This window comes from Anomaloglossus baeobatrachus, chromosome 3 (assembly GCF_048569485.1).
Source record: "Anomaloglossus baeobatrachus isolate aAnoBae1 chromosome 3, aAnoBae1.hap1, whole genome shotgun sequence".
NCBI classification, from domain to species: Eukaryota; Metazoa; Chordata; class Amphibia; order Anura; family Aromobatidae; genus Anomaloglossus; species Anomaloglossus baeobatrachus.
Genome location: NC_134355.1, coordinates 577255003 through 577275407, shown reverse-complemented (window position 1 = coordinate 577275407; position 20405 = coordinate 577255003). Strand labels below are relative to the sequence as shown.

At 48.2% G+C, this 20405-nt stretch overlaps 1 protein-coding gene across 1 annotated transcript in view; it reads left to right on the top strand.

Moving 5' to 3' along the window:
- LOC142295597 (uncharacterized) overlaps positions 1-12407 on the top strand; it is a 97202-nt gene extending 84795 nt beyond the window's left edge. Inside the window, exon 11 of the mRNA XM_075338700.1 lies at positions 12053-12407. Coding sequence (XP_075194815.1) covers positions 12053-12061 — 9 coding nt within the window. The 3' untranslated portion in view covers positions 12062-12407. The remainder of the gene's footprint in view (positions 1-12052) is intronic.
- Positions 12408-20405: the final 7998 nt, after the last annotated feature.

The following is a 20405-nucleotide window of genomic DNA, read 5'->3' as shown; positions in this document are numbered from 1 at the left end:
GCCCAGGCTGCTGACCGTCCTCCAAGACAGGTCCCAGGCACCTAGCCTTAATCCCCTGCGACCGGGGGTCCGACTCCTCTAGGTCCAGACCACCGTCTGCGACCTAGTCTGCTTCTCCCCTGGGAGCTACAACTCCCAGCTTCCTCAGAGCTCCTCACAGCTCGAGGGCTACCACTCAACTCACTTGACACCTCCCACCTCCCTGCCTGACCCCTAGGTGGGCGGCCCTATTCCAGCTTAAGCAGCCCACTGGTGTGCCTGACAGGGTGTGGTGAAAGGTGTATCTAGGATTTGTGAATGCTGGTGGAGAAAGTACTGCAAGTTAGGTTCCCAGAACCATGGGGGGATGAGCCCTGCACGGGGAGAGAAAGATTGTGCAGAACCCTGTGACGACCTGACTAGTCCAAGGCATCACATTTCCCCTTGGATAAACGTAGCTCGTCCCCGCGCTACAGGGCATCCAGAGGTTTAGTTTGTTAACTGAAAAGAGAATAATAACATTTTTATTAACAATTCCTCATCCCTCACAGGGCAGGCACATTACTTAAACGTTACATTTAAAACTCTTAGAGTTCATTTTTTTTTTTAATTAAAGAACCCTGGGAACACTTGCGGTAGTCGGTGCTCAGCCTACTCTACTGCAGCACCTTCCTTCTACAATCCATTCCCAATGTCCTTCTCCCTTCAACCCGCCACCAAAACAACCTGAAGCTCGCTGCTTCCTACTTGGTTCCGTGACAGAGCTGAAGTCAGCTGAGGGTGCAGAGTTCGGGTGCTCCGAATTGGGACACGGGCCCGGTGATGCGGCTGAGTCTGGTCGGGCCGGTGTTGGGGTAACTGCTGTCGTGGACTGGTAAGGTGGTAGATTCAGAGGCTCTACAACTTGTGATTCACAAACTGGGACTGGAGGTTCCACTGCCTGTGTTGGGGTTGACAGCTCGGCGTCCGCCGAGGACGAGGGTGACAGTGGCAGAGTGCTTGCAGCGGGTGGGGGAAGACCGCACCCCGCAGCCGTATAGGCCGGGTCAACCGGAGCTTACCCGCTCTTCGCGTGGGAATTCAATCTCACGGGATCGCACCGCCATTGCCAGGCTCCTCATATTTTCCCTCCAATGATCCAAGATAAAGAGGAATTGCGTCCGCATCTTCCTGCAGAGTTGCTTGGTCTCCTGCTCTATCCAGGCCGCGGTCCCAGGAGCAGCGCGCTCTGGTGACCAGTCTCGTGCTGCCGCCATCTTGCCTCCGCGGTGCCCAGGAACTTTATCGCAGAGTCCACTGCTCCACTTCTGCTGCTACATGCCCCTTGGTTTTCGCCAGCCACTCACTTTCGAGCTGGGGCACTCTGGGAACTTCCGGTACCGGCCACACTCTCAGGACGAAGGGCGGGGGTTCAGGTTCGTGTGCTTTTGCTCTGGAAAATGGCGTTTGGGCAACAAAGATGGAGGAAAATGTCGGCAACGGGATCTTGACACCGCAGCTTGGATTCTAAGGCGCACGTCACCCAGGTTAATGGGTCCTGTTCATGACGCCAACGTTTTTCGGGATTGTAATGCCCCAGCAGCGGTCAAACCGCCTGGATCCGGATGGCCCTACTCGTGGCTCGGGGCTAAGGGGCCCTTTGCACACTACGACATCGCAAGCCGATGCTGCGATGCCGTGCGCGATAGTCCCCGCCCCCGTCGCAGCTGCGATATCATGGTGATAGCTGGCGTAGCGAACATTATCGCTACGTCAGCTTTACATGCACTCACCTGCCCTGCGACGTCGCTCTGGCCGGCGACCCACCTCCTTATTAAGGGGGCGGGTTGTGCGGCGTGATAGCGACGTCACACGGCAGGCTGCCAATAGAAGCTCAGGGGCGGAGATGAGCAGGACGTAAACATCCCGCCCACCTCCTTCCTTTCGCATTGGCGGCCGTGACGCAGGTAGGAGATGTTCCTTGCTCCTGCGGCTTCACACACACAGCGATGTGTGCTGCCGCTGGAACGAGGAACAACATCGTAACATCGGTCATTTCCAAATCATGGAAATGACCGACGCTACACCGATGATACGATTACAACGCTTTTGCGCTCGTTAATCGTATCAAAAAGGCTTTACACACTACGATATCGACAGCGAGGACGGATGTGCGTCACTTTCTATTTGACCCCACCGACATCGCACCTGCGATGTCGTAGTGTGCAAAGTGCCCCTAAGGGTCACACCCGAATGAAGAAGGGGGGTATTTACAGGGGAGATATGTACCCGTGGTGTACAGTAATTGGGAGTACCGCTGCTGCCGTTGGGAGTACCCAGGGTGATGGAGTGGGGCAGCAAGATGACGTTACCCTTCATAGGTAGGAGAAGGCCCCGGGACTCTGGATGATGGTATGGGGTGCAGGGAGACCGCAGGCTCGCTGGTTGCAGGGGGTTAATCAGGTACTCACTCAGCAACAAAGTAGACGCTGACAACAGGGTAAACCAAGTCTCTGAATGCCGCTGCCTCTCAAGGGGAACTCGTCCGGGTCCCATCCCCTGCAGTGCTGCTGGTGGTCTGTAGCCTGCCTCCTGTCACTTAGTTTTAGATTGTCCGTTGTGGTCCGGTGGATTGGAGCTATCCGGGGCCCGATCCCCACTGTGGCTAAGTGAAGGAGCCTGCTCTCAGGGCTCACGCTTGGGATTTCAGTGGGCTGCTTGCTAGGAAATCTCTATCCCCCTCGTTGCGCTAGTGCCCCGATTCTGGAGCTAGTGGGAACAGTCCATAAAGGCCCCGTTCTTCTCAGGTTAATTGCCGGGTTGCCTGAAGCTTCTCCCCGACCTAGGGTCCGTGTACCCTGTCGTGCCTTTGGTCCCGGACTGGTGATAGGACCAGGCTGCTAATCGTCCTCCTTGACAGGTCCAGGCACCTAGCCTAAGTCCCCTGCGACCGGGGGTCCGACTCCTCTAGGTCCAGACCACGGTCTGCGACCTAGTTTTCTTCTACCCTGGGAGCTCCAACTCACAGCTTTCTCAGAGCTCCTCACAGTTCGAGGGTTACTCAACAACTCCCCAGACTTGACACCTCCCACCTCCCTGTCTGACCCCTAGGTGGGCGGCCCTATTCCTGCTTAAGCAGCCCACTGGTGTTCCTGACAGGTGTGGTGCAAAGTATATCTAGGATTTGTGAATGCTGATGGAGGCAATGTGACACCTTGGCAAAACCAGGTTGTCACAGAGGCTGCACAAATCTGAGGTGTCCTGGGAGAGAACAAGACAGTCATGCTTAGCGAGAGGAAGTGAGAGGAATGTGAAGTGACAGGGTAGTCAGGCGTTGGAGCCTCTGGACTACCGGACTACTGACTAGGTGGCAGTCGGCAGACAGGGCCACAGGCGACGGAGATCCAGTCGCGGGAGACCTTAAGTGGACCGTGGCAGGGTTGTAGCCCGCCGGTGCCGACAGAGGGAATCCGGTCCGGAGGCCGTGCACAGTCGGGGTACCTGGACCCTAGATCAAGGACAGCTTCAAGCACCTTTCTAATTGACCAGCCGGGCACAAGATTACAGGTCTTGTCCCACAGGAAGCCCAGATAGAGCGAGACAGAAGCCCAACGAGGGGGATAGGGCTCCGCAATTGCCTGCTAAGATCCCACGGGTCAGTTCTCGTGTAGGTCAGCTACCTACAAGCAACAATCAGCGGGAGTGGACTTCCCCGTTTCAAACGGAGTAGTCAAACTAAGGACACAAACACTAAGTGCAGGAGGAAGGGACCCCTGTTTGCTGTACCAGAGTGTGGGACCCGAATACACCCGCCAGAGGTCACCGGTCACTGGCAATTTGGTTTACCATTTGGACTCTGTATGAATTCTTCCAGAACTGTGAGTATACTGATACCACCCGGTCCAACCCTGCAGAATACGCTCCGCAGAATCCTCCCCCCATACACCTGGGCCCCGGGACAACACCTCCCCTACCTGTGGAGGGGATACCATCCTACTGCCCCGCTTCATTAGCCCCAGGCACCCCATACCAAGGCAGCGGCGGTGTCACCAACCATCACCGCAACCCACGGGTGGCGTCACTGACAAACTCTCCCCTGTAAATAACACCTTTTATTTAGTTGTGAGGACGGACGGCTGCAAGAGCCCTGGACCCGGCTGCCATTCGAGCCACAACCACAATCCCGGATACGGGCGTGCCGAGCAGCCCCACTGCAGTGGTCTGTCCTCTGTCCGCAACAGCAACACTGCAGGATAAAGACCCAGAACCATGAGGGGTTGAATACTGCACGGATAGGATAGTTTGTGCAGTACCCTGTGACGACCTGAATAGTCCAGGGGCGTCACATAACCACGTCAGGTCTATCAGTGCAGTCATAATACTGTCCAGTCATGTTTTCAGTCGCTCTGAGGCAGCATGATATTTATGGCAGCTGCTTTGATGTCTCATAGACATCAAGGTAATGCCTTGTGCATCGAGTAGCGACCACGGACAGGCAGAATCCACAGACAGGCAGAATCCACAGACAGGCAGAATCCACGGACAGGCAGGATCCATGTATCAGACAATGCCCTGATCCACATTGTGCTCTCTGCTTTCAACAGATCGCCATCATTCAAGACGAGGGACTGGCCTTAATATGCAAATATTAGGGCATAAACTAGCACCAAGTAATAGGCCATGCCAAGTATGCACTGAAGAGCCCTAATTTGCATATTAAATAAATGTGAATTTTTCAGCAAAGGTCAAGTTAAACTATATACATCTGGTATGGTTTCTGTATGGGCTATCTTCCCTATTATGAATGTTTATGCAGTGTATTTGGCATTTTTTGAGTGGTAGATTTTGTTTTAAGCTTAAAAATGTCTTTTCATCCGTGCACTTCATCTATGGGGATCTCAGGACACATTGATGCACCAATCTGCTACAAATTTATGGACCTAAAACAAGAAAACTCCCAAAAGTTAAAGGGGTGGTCCTAAGGCAAAGTAATTTTCATTCTAAATCCCTATCTTTTTAGACCCATAATCTAATCTATTTTCCAATATACTGCCATTAAAAACTCCCTATCGTTTGTTAACTACATTATCTGATTGCTTTAGTATTTTTCCCTTCTTCCTTATGATGTCCTTGTTTGAGAATCTCAGTGCATCCTGGGATACGCAAATATAGCGTGATCAAAGGGCAGAGGCTGCAGTCACTGCTGCAGCCTCTGCCCCTCCCTGAAATGAAGTGTCATCAGTGAAGTGCGTTTAAGGGGCTGAGCTCCTGATGATGCATTTGGTAAATGCTCGTGTACTGATTGTGGTTGTGATGCTTTATTTATGTGCTGATAATGGTTCTGGTAATGTAGTTATGTACTGAAGGTGGTTCTGGTGACTTATCAATGTAGATGTTGTAATCTTTAATTTATTAGATATGATGCTTGATCATTATAGGTTCATTATGCTGTGCTGATAATACAGTCATCTGAATTAGGCCATATTTGTCAGCTGAACAAGTGATTAACTAATTCCCCCATACATATAGACAAGTATGCTCATTTGGCTGGCAGCTATTTCATCAGACTCTCCCATATACAGAACTGCTCACTTTGCCAAAAGTTCCTGTGTTCTCCATAAGAGAGCCGCTGCCAGACATCTCTGGTGGGTTATCATTTTAGAAAATATAAGGATCTTCAGTCCTAAATCTGACATTTGAGATTCCTATCTCCCCAGACATCATCAGTTAGAGGCCCCCATATACATTAGACTGTTGGCCGAATCTATAGATATTGGCGGATTCTGACAACTTATGTCTGTCTATGACCTCTGCTACACTTCCGCAAAAAACATGTATGTGTCTCACGTTCCGTTTGTCGGGTCCGTATTCCGTTTTTTATGGGCGTTTCTCTGGCACGTGTGACATCTGTGTGATGGCTGGATTGTCATTGTAAATAAGCACTTGTACCTTGCCCCCCCATATCTCATTGTAGATTGTAAGCTCTCACGAGCAGGGTTGTCTTTTTTTTTTTCCCCTCTAAATATTGTATTTTCTATAACTGTTACTTGTTTGTATATGATCCTCCTGAATTGTAAAGCGCTGCGGAATATGTTGGCGCTATAGAAATAAAGATTATTATGATGGCGTATGCTCGCCGTGTGTTCGTGTGGAATGTCTGTGTATGCATGAGATACGTACGTGTAATGTCCGTGTGGTGTCCGTTTGAAATGATCCATGTGTGTGGCAAAATGTTGTTGCTACATACCCGCTGACAGCAGACACAGACAGAGACGCACGATGAAAATAAACTCGGATGAACTTCACCCAACTTCATTGTCATACAGCGGCTCTGTCTGTCTGTGTGCGGTGTCCTGATTAGCGGTCACCCATGAAGAACTCATCGGTGACCGCTAATCCCCTGAGTGACTGAAGTTAGCGGCGTGATTATCGATGCCGTCACTCAGGCTTCCCGCGGCTAGTTGGAGTCCTCCACCTGAGACCGCAACTCACCTGTGATTTTTTTGCAGATCGCTCAGCTCACTTCAGTCACTTGGGCGACTTGCTGTCACAGTTGGAGGATCCAGCGGTGGCCGCGGGTAACCTGAGTGACGTCATCGCTGATTGCACGGCTCACCTCAGTTGCTGCGTGGAGCTGACAGAGAGCGGTCATGGTATGTGGCCGATCCTGTCACCTTCATGTAGCAGAGCTGAGAGCGTCGTGGGACCTCCGTGGATTACGTCGGACCTGGATGGGTATTTGTGGCTTAATTAACTGGTGAAAGAGGGTGTATGTTTTTGTGTATTATTCCAAATAAAGGATTTTTTGGATGTGTGAGTTTATTTTCTTTAAGTTACAAGTTAATCATTGAAGGTAAGACGCCTGCCATGATTAACCCCTTATTACCTCGATTGCCACCGCATCAGGGCAATTCGGGATGAGCTGGGTAGAGTCCCGGAAATGTCGCATCTAATGGATGCGGCAATTCTGGGCTGATATTGTTAGGCTGGGTGGCTCCCCATAACGTGGAACCCCCATCCTGAAAATACCAGCCTTCAGCCGTGTGGCTTTACCCTGGCTGGTATCAAATTTTAGGGGGAGGGGGGCCGCACGTCGTTTGTGTTTATTTATTTATTTATTTTACTGCATTATATAGACCCGCCCGCTGGCGGCTGTGATTGGTTGCAGTTAGACATCTGTCACTCAGCGTGGGGGCGTGTCTGACTGCAACCAATCATAGGCGCCGGTGGGCGGAGGAAGCAATGAATACGAGATTGAAAAATAAGCGGCCGACATTTTCAAAAAAGTAAAAGCCACCGGAGGTTTTTGACAGCTGTGCAGCGCCGCACTGGTGATCAAAGATCGGTGAGTATGCGAGAGGGGGAGAGACCGACCGACGGACAGAGAGAGGGACAGACGGAGAGAGAGAGATAGACAGAGCGATCATCTGACAGCGAAAGTTACCGACCAACCGACAGAGTGAGATTGACCGACATCGCATCCAGAATTCACAAAAAAAATGCACACGGATGGTACGGGTAGAACACGGACATACTACGTGTCACATACGTGCAGACACGGACCCATTGACTTTAGCGGGTCCGTGCCTGCGTGATGCCGGAGAAAAACGGACATGTTGAGCGTGTGGAAAAACGCACACACGTACAAACGACACGGACACACGTTCCGTGTGGTTTTACGTGTGTGTGCCTGTGACCATAGGATAACATTGGTGTACGTGTCTCCGTGCCGCCGGTACGTGCAAAAACGTACCAAACACGTACCGGCGGCACGGATGTGTCGGAGGCCTATGGGAGGGCTTAATGACTATCTCAAGAGTATGGGCACACAATGTCTTTTAAACGCCTGCGAATTCCATGGGCTTTTGAGCCAGAAGATGCTTCAGGACACACCGGTGTCTTTTGTGCTATAGCTACTTTGTTTGCTTCTTTTCAGTAATCTTTTGGGGGTCGTTGTTAATTAAATTGTATTAAATAAATTAAATTGTCTCTCCAGTAAAGGAGACAAACTCTAGCACAGCGCCACCTATTGGAAGTAGCGATCCTAAAAGTCACAAGTGGATTTTTGACAATCCTTTGCAATATGACTCAGGATATATAAGCCAGATCAGAATCCCAATTTGCAGACACGGTGTTTCGGGGTGCTTGCCCCTCGTCAGTGCAAAGTATGGGGGTGTCTGATCTGGCTCATGAGAAAGCTATGTGGGGACCACGGGGGAACACTATTCTCCTTAAGGAGACTTTGCAAGCCAGTCTGGCTGCCAGGTAAGGGGACTTATAGCTGCAATGCCCCTAAAATTCCACGGGGGAACACTATTCTCCTTAAGGAGACTTTGCAAGCCAGTCTGGCTGCCAAATTAAATTAAATAAATTAGTGAGCAGCTTACATGCAGAGGTCACCTGAGGAACAGTCGGGTCACTTTGTTCCACCTCTTCCCATATTTGGAAACCTGAAGCAATTAAAAGAAGCTCAAAAGACTGAACATATGATCAGCAAATCATTTCTACACTGCAGGGCATATATCCAGTCATTTTTGAGTTTATTTACCACTTTTCAGGTAGGTAATGGAGCAGATCCACCTGAAACAAATGTCATGTACACGTACCCTTAGGGGCACTTTGCACACTACGACATCGCAAGCCGATGCTGCGATGCCGAGCGCGATAGTCCCCGCCCCCGTCGCAGCTGCGATATCATGGTGATAGCTGCCGTAGCGAACATTATCGCTACGGCAACTTCATATGCACTCACCTGCCCTGCGACGTCGCTCTGGCCGGCGAACCGCCTCCTTCCTATGGGGGCGGGTCGTACGGCGTCATAGCGACGTCACATGGCAGGCGGCCAATAGAAGCGGAGGGGCGGAGTTGATGATGTATGTAAACATCCCGCCCACCTCCTTCCTTCCGCATAGCCGGCCGGGACGCAGGTTGGAGATGTTCCTCGCTCCTGCGGCTTCACACACAGCGATGTGTGCTGCCGCAAGAACGAGGAATAACATTGTATCATCGGTCTTTCCCAATTCATGGAAATGACCGACGCTACACCGATGATACGATTACGACGCTTTTGTGCTCGTTAATTGTATCAAAAATGCTTTACACACTACGATGTCGAGAGCGACGCCAGAAGTGCGTCACTTTCGATTTGAGCCCACCGACATCGCACCTGCGATGTCGTAGTGTGCAAAGTGCCCCTAAGTCTAACTTACCAGTAGGGGGAGTCACACGTTAAAGTGCCTAGGGCAGTGTGAATGGCAAATATGGCCCAGCTTGTCTTCCCTACCTAAATTGTCCTCAGAATTTGTCCCCTTTTCTCATGTTTCCACACAGTACATGCACTCAATAGCACTTTGTATCTGTATTTTTGCAGATACAGGCTGATGATCGGTTCATGCAGATTATTTGAATAATCTTATCTTTTATAATTATGTCACTTTTACCTATTGTGTCTCAAGGTATCTAATTAGGGTTAATTTAATCAGGAGTTTTAAAAGTAGTCCACTGAAATTGGCTGTCCACTGTTTTTCATCCCCTAAAACAGGGGTGCACAACCTGCAGCCACATGCAGCAGCCCTGCTCCTGGTTGTGTTCCACACAGTGCTGACTAGAAACAGCTGATCGCAAACCGCTACAACCAGCTATTTCCATGGCACTGCTTGCAGAACGCTGGGGGCAGCAGCTACTGAGCTGCTCAGTAAGACTGGGGCCACACTGGGATCTACTGAGATCCTCGCATGACACTCGGCTCACGCTGGCAGCACAGCAGGAGCTGAGTGTCATGCGAGTGTCACTGCGACTGAGGTCCGATCATGCGATCAGACCACAGCTGCGGGGGGTGGGCCGGCACTGAGGAGGGGAGGGCTGGCAGTGAGGAGGAGAGGGAGGGATTTATCTCTTTCTCTCCTCCGTAGCCGGCTATTGCCATTCTCGCCCTGCACTCGCGGTACAATAGTGTACTGCGAGTGCAGTGCGATTTTTCTCTCGCCCCATAGACTTGACTGGGTGCAAAATAAACAAGACTAGCATTATACTCGCAGCATGCTGCAATTGTTTTTTCGGTCCGATTAGGGCTGAGAAAATAATGCTCATGGGTGCTGACACATAGGCTAATATTGGTCCGAGTGGAATGCGATAAAACATCACTCTCACATGTCCTTCCTCGTGCTGCGTGGTCCTCTGCTCACCCGCATGGCCACCCACATGTGTATTAGTTCTCTGTCCACCCGCATGGCAATCCTTCTGCTGTTTTGGATTTCTGCTCACCTGCATGGCCACCCATGTGTAGTGTGGTCCTCTGCACCCTTGTGTTGCCACCCACATTCATTGCAGTTCGAGTCTCTAATGCAGCGCAGTCGTCATTTTGACAGCCTGAAAAAAGCTGTGTACACCGTTTTTTGGGCTGTCAAAATGACGAACCCTAGATGGAATTGTCAGCGATACGCATGTATATATTATACACACACATCTCTGCTACCTGCTGATAAACATACTCGGCTCTGCTACCTGCCCATAGACATACTCGGCTATGCTATATAGCCATCAACATACAATCCTCTGCTACATGCTCATAGATGTACACTGCTCTGTTACATGCCTATAGACCTACATGGCTCTGCTACATGCTTATAGACATACATGGTTCTGCTACGTGCCCATAGACCTACATGGCTCTGCTGCATGCCTATAGACATATATATGGCCCTGCTACATGCCCATAGACATACACTGCTCTGCTCCATTCCCATAGACATACACGGTTATGTTGTATTCCCATAGACATATACGGCTCTGCTACATATATAGTTCTGCTACATGCAAAACATAGACATGCACACTACATGCACATATAGACAAACATTGCTCTACTACATGCACATATAGACACCCACAGCTCTGCTGCACACACACACACACAAATAGAACACATAGCCTTGTGACAAGCACATTTACTTCCACATACACTATACATTACCACATCTGCAGATCATGATCGGTGAAGAACAGGGGTGGAGCCAGAGGGACCTGCACGGAGGGTGCTGCAGTTGAGCAGCTGCGGGACCTTCCAATTCATCTTTCCGGTCGTGTGATCAGGCACATAATGAGTCACAGGTCTTCAAATTCCTAAAGCAGAAGGTCCTACAGCTGCATGGCTCCTGCAGCCTACATTCAAATCCCAGTAAGCTTCCTCTCCTGCTCTGCACCGATCACATAGAGTAGTGTGGGGCAAAAGGAAAGAGGGCAGCTCTCTATGAGTGGCCAGGCCCCCTCTTGCCTTCTGCTCGCTGGGACCCATACACCAGTAAGGGCAATAATGCCTTGATGGGGGCCCTGTATGTGAACATACCCTAAGATAGACCCGCCTTCTTAACAAACTTTCCAGGCTAATCCTAAATTTCTGCAGTGCCTCTTTTGGACTGCACACAGCCGAATCCTATACAATATTCTATACAATGTGCAAACTTTCAGGATTCTGCTTGAGCAGACAAGTAATTACATGTGTACAAATTGCATACTGGAAATCACAAGCCAACAAGCAACTTATCCTGCTTCTCTCAATATTAAATTGAGACAAGTTAATGGGAAGAAAATAGCAAAAATTGTAGCCATGTGATGACGGCTCAAGTAGAATCCTGACAGTGTGCACATTGCATAGAATATTATGTAGGATTCTGCTATTTATGGTGCAATACTGGCAATACAGAATTCTGGGTTGAGCCGTGCAAACCCCTTTAAGGAGTTAACGTTAACCTGTACACAAACTAATTTCCTGCAATTATTAAGAGAATTGTTTCCCCTCAAGTTTGCTAATTGTATATTTCTAAGGTAACGCAGAGATCTTGTGTCATTATTTAGTCTCTACTGAGTAATAAAGTGGAGAACAAGTTGTGCCCAACAAGGGACCATAATATGTGAGCAAAAACACTATAGGGAGCAGTAAGACATCTGGATGACCCAACCGGGGGCAAAGGGGGAACAGCCCTGCAACACAAATCAATTTCTACGTGTTTTACCGGCTACAAATATAGCTATTTAGCTCCGCTCGAATTGGTAAACATCCGGTAATAATAATTTGTCTTATTTCTCATTTTGACAGAAAAACTGATGGAAATATCATGAACATCATTACCAAGTGGAAAAGAAAAAAAACCATGGAACTTAATTACGGCTATAGAGATGATTGTCATACAACTGTCAACGTGCCTGCCGGGGATGACAAGACCAGCATCAGAAGCATGAACTCTGGTTATACCGACTGGCAGCCAATAATGTAACTGTCGCGGGCGGAGGAGGGGACGCCGCGCTCTCCCACTGCTCGGGTCCGGCTGCCGCTGCGGCTGCTGCGGCCTGCTGCTGCCGCTGCTCGGTGGCTCGAGCGATGGGCCGGATCCCGGGGACTCGAGCGGCGCTCCTCGCCCGTGAGTGAAAGGGGATTGGGATTTGGGATAGTTTATTGTCCGTGACGCCACCGCTGCTCTGTTTGGGGGAGCCCGGGAGTGATGGTACGGAGCAGCCAGTTGTTGATTTGCCCCTCCGTGGGTAGGGGTCTTGGTGTTCCCAGGGCCCAGTGATGGGATTGGAATGGTGGACAGGTGGGGATGGGGCCTGTGGAGGTGCAGGGGCGCAGGGACAGCGCTGTGCCGCACAGCACGGAGGTACTCACTCAGCCAGTAAACACGACACAGTTCTCGGTAAACAAACGGCTGGTTGGACGGGTCCCTCGGACGGTTCACGGTGCTGATGTTCCCTGCAGTTAGCGGTGACGGTCTCTTCCCTGCACCTATGAAAGTCTCTTTGGTAGCGATGGGTCCCCACCGGTAACCCGCTCCCCAGCTTGGATATGAGCCGGAGGAGCTCCACTCTTGCCCGCAGGCGCTGGCCCTGGGAAACTGGTACCTTGGCGGTGGCGGTGTCTCCCCTTAATGGTTGGACTGTTGCCTTCAACGGGACTTGGTTGTTGGGAGACAGTCGTCCCCTTTACTGACGGATTTGGCAAATTCGGCGACTCCAAGCCTTGCCGGGATCCGAAAGGCCCCTGCCCTGGTGCTGACTAATCTTCGTATACCGCTCCGGTACCGCCGGGTCACCACCCGTCCACGGTCCTTTCGGCAACCTCCAATCAGTCTCGCCTGCAGACGGTCACCGCCGTCTGCCAACCTTGCTGTCTCAGTCCGGGGCACACACCCGGACCAACTTCAGGCTAGCTTAACTGTTTCTTTTTACTCCTTTACTCCTCTTACAAGCTCCTCTCCTTTGCTCCACTACCACTTCACTTCCTTCTACCTCTTCCTCCTAAACTGCACTGTTTACTCCTCACCCTTCAAACTCTCTCTCTGATCTGCCTGGTTCCTCCCGCCTCCAGGGCTGTGAACTCCTCGGTGGGCGGAGCCAACTGCCTGGCCCACCCCCTGGTGTGGACACCAGCCCCTGGAGGAAGGCAACAAGGATTTTAGTTTTGACCTTGTGTGTACCTGCAGGGAATGTGGGGTGCGTGTGGTGTTGTGACCTGTGACCCCTGGCTTGCCCAGGGCGTCACATAACATTGCAACACCATGCTCTCCTACAGAAGTAAGCATTGATAAGGGCTAGCCACACTGGCAAAGGTCCATCCACCATGGTGACCAATGACAATGTGGTTTTGAGGCAAAGCTGAGGAACCATTGATCGCCATAGGTGGTAAGAGTTTTAGCCTCCCAATGTGGCATTACCCTAGCACCCCTTTTCTCGTTTTCTATTTTCACTTTGGTTTAAGTGGTTAAATGCAGCGATCCCCCAGTACTGTAGAAACGTCAGAGGCCTACTTCACCTTCATGACTCACTTGGGCAGCCCCTTCTCAATCACAGTGTTTGCCCCCATTATACTAACAAGACTTATACTCCTCTGTGTTCCAACACTCGCTCTACCAGGGCTCATGTGACGTTTTACGTCATGCGCTCCCTGCACCCACTCAGCGTTGTCTTCACTGTCATGCCTTCAGATGTATCAAAAGAAGAAGTGAGCAGCCAACCACAGCCGTGACCTTGTCTTGATATTCGATTCATCTGAAGGTGGTTAGAATAAAGCCAGAGCTGAATGGATGCAGGGCTTGCATGATGCAACGACGCCACGTGAGCCCCGGGAGAGCGAGTGCAGACACCGCTGATACGGCACCGGAGAAGAGTATTAGGGGCAAACACACTGATTGAGAATGCTTGTACAAGTAGTGTGCAACTCTTTAAGTCCAGGGGTAAACATTGTCGGCATGGAGTGATGAAGACCTTGTAGTTGTACTCAATCTTTTTTACTATGCAGCTCATTCCTGTAGTCGGGTGGGAAGTTCGATGTAAGCTCAAGTGGAGCCCACTGGGAAACTTTCATCAGAACATGACCCGTTCTCTAACTTAAGTAGTAAATATATGCTTTAAATATTGGTTGTGTTCTCTTGTGTCATTCTATATAATAAAGGAAAGTTTGAAATGTTGCAGACTTCACTCTGACAGCTCATTTTCACCTCACACTCACTATTGTGTAAAGATCTCATTAGTCAGTATAAATAAAGATGTAACCCCGATATATTGTTAACACAGGGTGGTCCATCACTAAAATAGCAGCTACACCAGGGCACAAAATGTTTTACGTTTATCTAACATATAAATCTGAGTGTGTGTGTGTGTGTGTGTGTGTGTGTGTGTGTGTGTGTGTGTGTATAATGTGTGTGTATAATGTGTGTGTGTGTGTGTGTGTGTATAATGTGTGTGTGTGTGTGTGTATAATGTGTGTGTGTATAGTGTGTGTGTGTGTGTGTATAATGTGTGTGTGTGTATAGTGTGTGTGTGTGTGTGTGTGTGTGTGTGTCCGCTAAAGGAATCTGCACCATCACATTTACAATCCACGATGCTAAGGGGATATCCAGCAGCATGGCTACTGCTTTATAGTTTATCTAGCCACACTTGGTATTATCGGCCTCCTGATGAACCAGAATGTTGGGGAAATGCGTGGAGGCATGAGGCGACATTAAGATAAGTTCTAACAGGCTGTCCCTAATTAAGATGTTGTTCTCATAGAGAACTACTGTGACCTCCTGGTCCCCCTGGGGGAGGGTTGTGAACCCAGCTATTGCACTTGCATCACTTTAATTTTGAGCACTGCACTTCATCTTTTGTTGCAGGGGTTTACACGTTGCGATATCGCTAGCAATTGCTAGCTATGTCCAGCGCAATAGCACCTGCCCCCGTCGCACATGCGATATGTGGTGATTGCTGCCGTAGCGAACATTATCGCTATGGCAGCTTCACACGCACATACCTGGTCGGCGACGTCACTGTGACTGCCGAACAATCCCTCCTTCAAGGGGGAGGTGCGTTCAGCATCACAGCGACGTCACCGTGACGTCACTAATCGGCCGGCCAATAAAAGCGGAGGGGCGGAGATGAGCGGGACGTAAATATCCCGCCCACCACCTTCCTTCCGCATAGCCGGTGGAGGCAGGTAAGGAGATGTTCCTCGCTCCTGCGGCTTCACACAAAGCGATGTGTGCTGCCGCAGGAACGAGTAACAACATCGTATCTCCTATTGGTGCGACATTATGGAAATGTCCAACACTACACAGATCACCGATTTACGACGCTTTTGCGATCGTTTATCGGCGCATCTAGGCTTTACACGTTGCGACGTCGTTACCGGCGCCGGATGTGCGTCACTTTTAATTTGACCCCAACGATATCGCAGTAGCGATGTCACAACGTGCAAAGTACCCCTTAGAATCAGCGACAAAACAGACCTAAAAACAGGTTATGTATTTCAGGGACCAACATTCTAGTTCCCCAGTGTAAACTAGACAAATCAAACACGTACTTAGGCCTCCGTCACACGTCCGTTTTGGTTATCCATATGGCCATCTGTGTATGTCATCCGAGTGACACATCTGTGTAACATCCATATGACTGATACCACACAAAAAATGCATGATACTGAAATTAATGTTTTTTTTATCTATAAAAGATGTGCAAAGCCAGAAATATGATAGATAAATGCTGGAGAGACAGACATAGATAGATAGATAGATAGATAGATAGATAGATAGATAGATAGATAGATAGATAGATAGATAGATATTTAGCCTTGTTTTTAGCCACAAAATAAATTATTAAATGGAAAAAACAATGTGGGGTCCGACGACGTTCCCAGACTCACTGTCCTAGCCTATGAAGAACATAACGTTCCCCATAGGCTGTGACACCAGCTGCTGCCGGCTCTCACGCTGTGCTGTTTGAGAACCACAGCACTGAACTGTAATGACCTCATGAGGGCAACGCATGTTCCCCATAGTCTGGGACACCAGCCACTGCCGGCTGTCGCGATACTTTGTGTGGGAACCACAGTAATGAACTATGTTGAACTAATGATACCAACTCATGTCACAGTAGCCTGCTCTTGCAATACTTTGTGTGAAAACCGCAGCAATGAACTGTGGTGAACTCATGACGTCACTGCTCGTTTCTGACCGCGGCAGTTCACATAGTACTGTGTGAGCCACATGCTGTGACCTGCGGTGCCGTCATGAGGTCATCACAGTTCACTTCCACAGTTCTCACACAGCACAGTGTGAGAGCCTGCAGCAGCTGGTGTCCCAGCCTATGGGGTACATTCTGTTCTTCATAAGCTAGGACAGTGAGTCTGGGAACATCGTTGGACCTCCACATGGATTACGGCTGACCAGATTAGGTTTTTGAAGGGGAATAAATTGGTGAATGAGAGTGTCTCTTGTCTTTTTTCTTTAAGTCTCTCTTTTTATGTCCTTCAGGGTCACTTTGGAGGAGCGTTGGGACCTCCTTGTGGATTACGGCGGAACTTAAAGGATTTTAATTTTTTTAGAATAAATTGGTGAATGAGGGCTGGTATTGAGGGCTTTTATACACTGAAAAGCAAAAGTGTAACAATGTTTTGAATTTTGACTTTCAGGCTCCATATCTCACCATCCACAACAGTTTCGAACATGAGACTACAAGCATTTCATAGGCAATCATCTTGGCTATCTCATACATAAATTTGACTTGTAACTATTCAGCATATAATTAGTTATGCAGATTATTGTCATGTCACTGCATTGTTACTGTTTTGCTCCTAAAATTCTAAATCTAAATTTTTATTATTTTGTAAGTCCACCTTTGGCTTCAGGACTGCCTGAATCCTTCTGGGCATGGTCTTGATCAGATTCAAGCAAGTCTCCACCGAAATCCTGAAATCTGATCCCAAATCTCTTCTACATGTTCTCAATGTTGGTGCATACTGGTCAGCTCACTTGGGTATGTGTACAGCTTTTTCTTACACTCTACCCACAAGTGTTCGACTGGGTTGAGGTCTGGGGACTGTGGGGCCAAACTAGCAACTCTACTTCATTGTCACTGAACAATTTCCTTACTAATCTCGCTGTATGCTTCGGGTCGTTGTCCTACTGGAACACTATGTCATCCTGTTCATTCCCATAGTGTAGGAAGTAACTCGCCTTGTAGGATACTCACATATAGGTCAGCATTGAGATCACCATCAATCCTGGTCAAGTATCCAACGCCTTTGGCTATGAAACAACCCCATATCATCAGTCTTCCCCCATCGAACTTGACAGTTCCTTCAATTTCTCAATCCATTATCACCTTTTTTTCTTCCAGACCCATTTGCACCTATCAGAGCCTGGTCTATTGACTTTCATCTCATTGACCCAAATCATCCGTTTCCAATCTGCTACTGTCCACTTTCCGTACTTTTTTGCAGTCTCGAGCCAACGAATATCATCAATATTATGATGTTATTGAAGTTGAGGCTTCTTAGCGTTTTTCCGGGCCACCAGTCCAGATTTGTGTAACGTGTCGCATTGTGTTTGCATGTACGTCTGTGATCTCACTATTAGAAACTTATATGAGCCGCCTCCATTGTCGTGTTTGTCTTGCCAGAAATGTTACACCTTGTGATGAGCCAACTTGATGACTCCGATATTTTGCCTGGACGTCCACCTCTTGGCTTTTGAATTAATGGACGGAATTCATTTCGTATTCTTCCAACTGCCATGGCCTCACATGATGGATAACACAGTGTGCTGGACCTACTGCTGCAGAATTTCAATGCTGCTGCATTGCTGTATATTGAACAAGTGATCATAATATTGCAGGTTGAAATCTCCTAAGGGGATTAATAAATACAGTACAAAGTAGAAAAAAAATGTTTTAAAGATATAAAAGTTCAAATTACCCCTCTTTTATCACATTAAAAATTAAGAAATAAAAAAAATAATCAACATATTTGGTATCGCTGCTTTTGTTAAAGTTTAACCCCTTCACGACCATGGACAGATCTTTCCGTCATGGATCGTGTCCCGGTAAGCCCTGCCCCCTGCCGCGGGCAGGCGGCGTGGATCGGCACACATATCAGCTGTTTTCAACAGCTGACATGTGTGCCTACATGTTCCGAGTGGAATCGCATTTCACCCGGAACATTAACCCCTTAGATCTCGCTACCAAAGTCTGTCAGTGAGATCTATATGCGCGCGGCCATGTTTTTTACTTACCGCCGCCCCCTCCGGACGTCACGTGAGTGATTACGTGACGTTCGGTGGTTGCCATCGTAGCACAGGGTCATGTGATGACGCCTGCTGCTACTAAGTTTCACTTTCCTTTTTCCTCGGCACGGACCAGAGGAAAAAAGAAAGTGACTATTTCTGCTGTTTACAGCGGTATAGCTGTGATCAGCAGATAGCGATCAGCAATTGGATTGCTGATCGCTATAGCCCCCTAGGGGGACTAGTAAAATAAAATAAAAAAAGTTTTAAAAAATTTAAAAAAAACAAAAAACCTAAAAGTTCAAATCAACCCCCTTTCCCCCCACTGAAAATTAAAGGGTTAAAAAATAAATAAATATGCACATATTTGGTATCGCCGCGTTCAGAAATGCCCGATCTATCAAAATATAAAATCAATTAATCTGATTGGTAAACGGCGTAGTGGCAAAAAAATTCAAACGCCAAAATTACATTTTTTGGTCGCCGCAAGTTTTACGCAAAATGCAATAACAGGCGATCAAAACATAGCATCTGCGCAAAAATGCTACCATTAGAAACATCAGCTCGAGACGCAAAAAATAAGCCGTCACTGAGCCATAGATCTCAAAAAATGAGAACTCTACGGGTTTCGGAAAATGGCGCAAAACGTACGCCACTTTTATTGGACAAGCTTGTGAATTTTTTTTAACCCCTTAGATACAAGTAAACCTATACATGTTTGGTGTCTACAAACTCGCACTGACCTCAGGCATCACACGCACATATCAGCTTTACCATATAGTGAACACCGTGAATAAAACATCCCAAAAACTATTGTGCCATCACACTTCTTTTTGCAATTTTTCAATTTTTTTGCTGTTTTCCAGTACACTATATGGTAAAACTTATGGTTTCATTTAAAAGTACAACTTGTCCCGCAAAAAACAAGCCCTCATATGGCAAGATTGACGGAAAAATAAAAAAGTTACGGCTCTCGGAAGAAGGGGAGCAAAAAACAAAAATGGAAAGTGTCCCGGGGCTGAAGGGGTTAATCTATCAAAATATAAAAAAAATTAATCAGATCTGTAAACAGCGTAACAAAAAAAATAATCAAAACGTCAGAATTCCAGTTTTTCAGAGACAGCAACAACAGCAAAAAATTTAATAATAACAGGCGATCGAAATGTCGAATACACCCCAATTTAATATTAACCCCTTCAAGACCGAGGACGTACCGATACATCCTAAATCATGAAGGGGTGATCACCATCGGCTGCTGCGGTGAGGCGACGGTGATCCCTGCACATCTGCTGATTTGAATAGCCGACATGTGTGCTTCGCAGGTGCAGGTGGATCCACGATCCACCCGCACCTGTTAACCCCTTAAAGCGTGCTGTCAAAATGTGACAGCGCAATTTAAATCGCCGCAGCGGGGAACACTCTTTTCCCCACTGCCATCGGAAGCCCAGTGACACGATCAAGGGGAGCCGATGGTTGTCATGGTAGCGATGGGTCGTGTGATGATTATTATCATTATGATGAAATAGTTCCTATTACAGCCAACAGAGCAGCAAGTGTAACAGGAGAGCAGCATTTCTGCTGATCAGAGCTGAACAGCTCTGATCAACAGAAATGAATCAGCGATCAGATTGCTGATTCTTATAGTCCCTCTAGGACTAGTAAAATAAATAAAAAAAAGTAAAGAAAAAAGTGGTAAAAAACAAAAAAAAATAAAAAAAAACCTAAAAGTTCAAAGCATTTCCCATTCGCCCCATTGAACATCAAAAGGTTAGCGCAACAGCAAAAAAATTCCAACAGCCAAAAATAGTTTTTTGGTTGTTGCAAAGTTTGCACAAAATGTAATAACAGACGATCAAAACGTAGCATCTGCGCAAAAATGGTACCGCTAAAAACATCAGCTCAAGATGCAAAAAATAA